This window comes from Fukomys damarensis, unplaced genomic scaffold (assembly GCF_012274545.1).
Source record: "Fukomys damarensis isolate Sample0158 unplaced genomic scaffold, DMR_v1.0_HiC HiC_scaffold_39, whole genome shotgun sequence".
NCBI lineage: Eukaryota > Metazoa > Chordata > Mammalia > Rodentia > Bathyergidae > Fukomys > Fukomys damarensis.
This window is the reverse complement of record NW_022900951.1, coordinates 10,212,953-10,219,980: the sequence shown is the minus strand read 5'-3', so window position 1 is coordinate 10,219,980 and position 7,028 is coordinate 10,212,953. Positions and strand designations below refer to the sequence as shown.

The 7,028-nt window shown below is 47.5% G+C and overlaps 1 protein-coding gene across 4 annotated transcripts in view; it reads left to right on the top strand.

Moving 5' to 3' along the window:
• Gpm6b (glycoprotein M6B) overlaps positions 1-7,028 on the top strand; it is a 41,227-nt gene that overhangs the window by 19,932 nt on the left and 14,267 nt on the right. For all 4 annotated transcript variants that reach the window (XR_778329.2, XR_778330.3, XM_010613946.2 and 1 more), the window contains one exon: positions 6,174-6,360. Coding sequence is in view for 2 of the 4 variants with exons in the window: in XM_010613946.2 (XP_010612248.1) it covers positions 6,174-6,360 (187 nt within the window). In the remaining 2 variants the exon portion in view is untranslated. The remainder of the gene's footprint in view (positions 1-6,173; positions 6,361-7,028) is intronic.

The following is a 7,028-nucleotide window of genomic DNA, read 5'->3' as shown; positions in this document are numbered from 1 at the left end:
CTCCCCCTCCTCCTCCCGCTCCTCTTTTGGATCTTGGGCCTCATTAGGCATTGGTAAAGTAGCGAGGAAGGCCCCGTGTGTGTATGTGACATTCATTCCCAGGGGAAGAATCCGAGCCTTTGTTCCTGCTGGCCCTCCTTCTGAATCGGCATTAAATCTGCAGCCAAGATTTCAGACAACTTGGGCAAATCACTTGGCCATTATGAACTCACAGCCATAGCAACGGCCATGCGAAAGCCCGAGGACAAAAGGTGTTTTATGCTGTTGTTCTGCACAAAAGGTTCTAGGGATGCTGGAGACAAATGGCCATTGAGAGTTAGGGGCATTGATGTGTATTTTTTTTCTCCCTACTATGTGGTTTATATTTAAACTGTCTTAGGCAAATGCACACTGGAGCTTTTGTGTGAATCAAAACCTAAAACTCTTTTGAGCCAGAGACCAGACAAATGGAGGCTTAAGACATTATTAGTCCAACAGAAATTTTGGACTTTAATGAGAGACATTGAGAATTACTAAGAAAATGTGCTAGGAAGCCTGGTGTTATCTATTTTGCTTGCTTGGTTGCTTGTTTTCTTTCATGTGAATAGATCAGTCATAAAAAAACAAAATTCTTTCCTTGCCTCTTCTGGTTCATGTCAACCAACACTGTCATTGCTGGTTGAAGCTTCAGAAACTGAAGCCTGTGGGTTTATGGAAGTTTCCAGGCACAGCACTGATTTCCTTTGCTCACTCGCGTCAGCTTTGCCCAGCATGATGCTCTGCCGAGACTGGCCCCACTGCTGTATTTAAAAACCTCAGCTTGCACCTCACCTCTTGCACTGGAGACAGCCTGAATCAGATTTCCACTTCCTTTGGCTATGTGGACACTCCCAGCTCCACAGACATTGAGGAGTATGTATGTAAGTCTGCTTTTTCAAGTGGCTTCGTACCATTTCTCAGACCCTGCCAAAGCTGTGGCACTAAAGCATCTTTGGGGCAGGGGTTGAGACAGAGTCTTGCTGTGCAGTTCAGGCTGGCCTTGAACTTACCATGTAGCCCAGGCTGGCCTGGAACTTGTGGCAATCCTCCTGCCTCAGTCTCCCGAGTGCTGGGATTTTAAACATGCACCACCATACCTGGCTACTAAAGCATTTTCAATGTGACAAATTCCAAAGCTGATAGTATTTGCTTGGCTCTGAAAAAGTGTTCTACTTACACTTTTTTCAAGACAGCTGAACAACTCAAAACATGTTGTTTCTTTCCTTGCAGCCCCTGGAACTTGCCACTTGATTTGCAAGTGGCTGGAGTGGTATGCCCAGCCATTAGACACGAAAGCAGACTCAGGGTGCTACACTACGCTTTTTTAGGGCCCTGGACTACACTCCAAGGGCTGCTTATCCCTTCCCTGCTCCTGCAAGTTCCATTGTTGCCAGGTGGAAGCTGTGGGCATCCAAGCTTCGCTCCCCAGAACTGCAGACCCCACACCCCTGCGTGTGAGCCAGAGTGATCTCCGCTAACCCCACTCTGCTTGCCTGCTTCATGTGCTCAGTGGCGCCTCTGGGCTCTGAGGGTGAAGTTGGGGATACAGCACCATCCATCTGGTTCCCATGTCCCCCTGCCACCCCCACTCCGATCCACACTCGGGCTCCTCTCCCTGGATGTTCTGAACCCTGCTCCCTCCCTCCCCGGGTGCTTTGTGTTCCTCCTGTCTGCTCTTTACCCAGTGGACTCAGACGCAGCCTTGGGAGCTGAGCTCCAGAAACCTCTTTCCCTGGTTGTCCTCTGAAACTCAAGTCGGGCTCTTTCTCTCTTCCCCTCGTTATCTGCACTTCTGATCTTAAAGCAGTCCAGTTCGCACGCACCCTCGCCCCATAGACTGTGCTCCAACAGAGTGCAGACCTCACCTGTCAGCACAGCCTTTGGGACCGTGCTCAGTCTTCAAAGAACGAGGAAAGACTAGCTCCCCCCATACACACTCCATGCTGTTGTCCTCATCTCTGCCTTCACTCTGCTTCACTGGAGTGTCCGTGAAACAAGAGCTTTAAGAGACCCTTGAACAGCCAGTTGTGGTGGTACACTCTGGGAGTGCATTCTGGGAGGCTGAGGCAGGAGGATCTCAAGTTTGAGCCCAGCTCAGGCAACTTAATGAGACCTCGTCTCAAAACGTTTCAAAAGGGCTGGGGGTGTAGCTCAGTGTGAAGGCTGTAGGTTTCCAATCCCCAGTACGGGGCAGGGTTTGGGGGACAAAGACAGAGAGAGAAAGTCGTGAGGGTCTTTTGGTCTGGGTGAAGGCTGAGCTGTGCCTCCAGATGAAGGTGTACTACCTGCTTCTTTGAGAGCAGTTCTAGATCATCTGATGTTAGTTCTTTGGTTCTGTATTTTAAGAACTGCCTCATTAGCCGTGGATAGTTCTTCACAGCCTGATGTCTGATACCTTGAAGATCACTGGCTCATATATTCTGTCCAAGTGCCTAACTGTTTCACACAGGGAGGACGCTTCAGTCCCTGCGCTGTCTTGACCCAAAGTGGGGAATCATTCTTGGAGTCCGATTTTCATGGTAGTGGAATTTGGCTGCTCATAAAAGCCAGTGGCTTACATGATTCTCTAGGACAGTTATTTCCAATGTCGAATGTACATGAGAATTGCCCAAATGACTTGTTGAAATGCAGACACTTAGAGGTTCTGATTTAGCTGTCCTGAGGGAGATGGGGCCGGAGACTATGCATTTTGATGTGTTCCTAGATGATAAAAATGCTGGTCCAGAAATCATACTCTGAATACCAACCAGTGCTTTTACATACAGATTTGCAAACTTTTGCTTTTCATTTCCCCGCTTATACTGGGGCTTGAACCTTTGTACTAAGCTACATCCCCAGACTTTTTTATTTTATATTTTGAAATAAGGTTTTGGTAAGTTGCCCAGACTGGGCTGGAACTTATGATCCTCCTACTTCAACCTCCCAGAGTGCTGAGATAGAGGTGTGCAAAAAAATTTCTGTAAAGAATTAGTAGAGTTAGGAGCCATGGTTCCTCCTGCCACAAGTTAAATCATCTGCTGGAAACATCAGGCCATTGGCGCCTGCCGAGAGACTCAGATTCATTGATGTGGTCACTCAGCTTCTTGAATCCCCATTTTTCTGCTTTTAGGAAACCAGCTCCCCAGCATGGGGCACATGGAGTCCTTAAGAGACCTGAATTGGAGGGAACCTTCAGCCTTGATCTAGTGTTGAATTTGGGACTGGACAGCATCGTTCTTCTAAGCCCGCACGTCTTTGAGCCTGAGAGCAGCTGTGGTGTCTGCTCTGAAAGAGGCAGAAGGCTCTGAGTCTTTGGATGAAACATGTTTTTGAAGCAGCACCCGTGGCTTGGGGAGGATGTGTTCTATTGTTAAAGGGTGCGTGTGCACCATACCACCTAACCCTAGCTCTGAATGATGAGAAAGGATGCAGCTTTGTTAAAAGTATCCAGAAGTTAGTGGGCATTTTACCAGGCTATAGATCAGGGTTACTGTGTCAGTCACTTAAGCCTTCTGCATATTATGCTGTAGAAAGGGGTTGCTGCTCCCTCTCTGGTCTGAATTCCAATTGCTTCTCCCCTCCTCCTGGGCTCTTTGACCATCCAGATCTCACTCCACCCTACTGAATGTGTTTCTTGCCTGCAACAGCATTAGACTGACCTTGAAGGCCAAAATGAGGATCCGCAGTGCAAAGACCAATACTTGTCACCCACCTAGTGGGTCTTCAAAAGTACCGAGTTAATGAAAGTCAAAGCAAAACTCAGAACCCAATTTATATTACAAAAGAACTGAATACATGGCAAGTCAAAATATGTTTCCTACCAAGCACGGTGGTGCTCACCTGTAATCCCAGGGAGGCCGAGGCAGGAGGATCGCAAGTTGGAGCCCAGCGTGGGCAACTTAGCAAGACTCGGTCTCAAAAAATCTGGCGATATACCTCAGTGGGAAGGCCCTAAGTTCAATCCCCAGTACCATGCAGTAAAAGAAAAAGTCTTCCAAAGCAGTGCTGTATGATGACAGAATAGAGTCTACATTGTCCATCAGCATGGCCACTGTAATAAGTGACAACCGCACATGTGAAATGTGGCCCATGAAACTGCAGACCTGTGTTTTTCCTTTCAGGTATAAATAAGGTGGGCGTGACTAGCCAGATCTGCTACTGGCCACCTTTTTGCACAGCACAATGCCAAGGCCACCCATCTCTGTCCCACAAGCACCAGACACAGCTGCGTTAGACAAGAAAGCGGGCTTCGTGTTGTCCTTAGCACCATGGTAGAGGCCACGTGTGGGGGAGGTTGTGAAGGATGCAACACACACAGGTCTGTCCCTCTGTGCATATGGAACATGTCGAGGTCAGGGATTCAGGAGTCTGGAGAGAATTTGGACCCCGTTACTGTCCTTTCACCTCAGTGTCTAGAAAGTCAGGTGACAAAACAAGATTGAGCTCCTACATCCGTGGTCACCAATGCCAAGTGTCTATGCCTCTTTAAGATACCGACTTGCTGCTGAACTTTAACCACACTGTGCAGTGGTTTCCATTTTATGAGGTTTCCTAAATTGGCTCGAGAGTGGGTGATCTTCCTGAAAACAGCTGGTCGGACACCTTCGAAATAAAAGGAAGAAGAAGTGCAGGCTAAGAATTAAGACGCGTTATGTCCATGAACCAACTCCCCACAGGGAATGTAATCGTTATGCGCCACAAACGTATACTAATATGAATAAATATTAAGAAAGGGAAGCGCGGGCTTCTTATGAAGCCCTGATACTTTTTATTTTCCAATGAACTAAAGAGAGATCTGGTAAAGGAGGTAGCCGTCATGTTCTGTGGTCAATTTTAAGAAAATACTGTTGATCCCCGTGGAAGAGTTCACCTCTGGTGTTTTAGGCTGGGTTTGCATTCTCTGGATACTTTGAAGACCATTTGGGGCAAAGAAATGGAACTGGATTAATTAGATGGCCCTAAAGTGATGCACTTGATTGATGCATTTAAAGTTCAATCTCCCTGACAAGCCAGTCACTTAGGTTCTAGAGAATGGGAGGTCAGGAAGGTACTGACATTGTCCCAAGGCCAGCACTGGTGTACCAAGACAGCAATGTCCACTGTGAAAAATGTCACCTACCTCTGCCCATCAGAGAGGCCTTTGTGGAAATCTCAAGTAAGCATTTATTTTTAAAATGAGTAAGAGTCTCATCTTTGCAAGATGAAGAGTGAAGTATGGTTCTGTCTCCTTCATTTCACTTCATGGATGCTCATTTTGTCTTTCTTCTTCTTCTTCTTCTTCTTCTTCTTCTTCTTCTTCTTCTTCTCCTCCTCCTCCTCCTCCTCCTCCTTTTCCTTTTCTCCCTTCAAGTACTTAAATATCACCCACCAGATCTGGGCTCTGACTCTGGACATGTGCGTCGGGGAAGGGGACATATGGCAGCGGGGGGTGGGATGCTGGGGGAGGAAGTGGAGGAGGAGGATTGTGAATGGAAGTGCTTGTGCTGCCTGGGCTGGGCGGGGGGAAGCATTTTATTTTTCAAAGTGGAGGTAATTTCTGATACCAATGAGAATGAAACAAATGGGCCCAATTGAGTGGATCTTGGCAACTTTGAACTTCACTGAGCTAGGGACCCAAGTATCTATTACCTTTCCAAAGTGACCACATTGATATTTTTCCAAACCCAGTGACAGTATAATTACTGTACCAGATTCTTCCACTGTCCCAAGAAGTCGGGGGCTTGGGGACAGTTGTGGCCGCTATAGCAATGGATGTATTATGACTCTAGAAGGCTAAATTTGGAGAAAACCTGGAAGTTACTTTTCTCCTCAGAGCTGCAGTTCTCTGGCCACTCTCCTTGGCTTTGTTAGTGGAATGTCACTTGGGCATCATCACTTGGGTGGGGTCCCTTCATCCCTGCCAGTGAGGAAGCTCTAGAATCATGATGGACTCCATAACTTTCACTCGCTACCCTTCCAGACTCTGAGCAAATTCCCTCCTGAAGACTCAGAGTCTTCATGGCCCCACAGTATGCACGGCCATGGGAAGTACCCCGGGGTGTGGGGACATTGAGGTATCAGCCACAGAACCTGAGTGGGAAGATAGAGAAGCAGAGCCTTCATGTTCTTTGGCAGAGTTCATGAGGCCACAGGCATCCTTGCCCATCACGGCTGCCTTTTCTCTCCTTTGGGTCCAGGCTGCTTTGAATGCTGCATCAAGTGTCTGGGAGGAGTCCCCTACGCCTCCCTGGTAGCCACCATCCTGTGCTTCTCCGGAGTCGCCTTGTTCTGCGGCTGTGGGCATGTGGCTCTGGCGGGCACCGTGGCAATTCTTGAGCAACACTTCTCCACCAACACCAGTGACCATGCCTTGCTGAGCGAAGTGTAAGTATCTGCAGCCCCTTAAAAGTGTGTATGAAGTGAGGCAGGATGGTACCCGCATTTAATCCCAGTACTGAGATGCAACCACCCAGCAACGTTTTCCTAAAGACGACCACATGCTCTCCTGGCAGACAACTGATGCTTTTAATTAAAGGTCGCTTTGTGCAGATAGAAAAAGTCCACAAGGAAAGGAAACAGAAATGACCAAGCATGTGGCAGTGTATGGGCTCCAGGTGCACACATGGGGTGCTTCACACAGTAGACACAGACCTGGAGTGTGACAGGGTGACAGGGTGACAGGTTGATGCTGCTGATCTGGTTTTCTCATAGGAAGTGACCATCCCTAGTGACAGCCCCACTGAGGGCTAACCCCAACTCTGTGCCTTCAGGAATAACATTTAACATAAACTCTTCTGACAGAAGAACAAATTCTAGAGCACCCTCTATTGCAGTAAAGGGGAAATTCGGGATTTAGCCCCAAATCTCTGCATTCCCATTCTGGAATAGTTCTCACCAGCTTCCAAGAACAGTCTCCTAATGAGAAAAAATCTGAAGCAATAGATTTAGTTCCTTCAAATATCTTCCCTTTCTCCCATTCCTTTAGCATTTTCATTTTCCTTCCTTTAATCCCAAACCTTCAGAGTGTTTATGTGATTTGGATATTGTAAAAA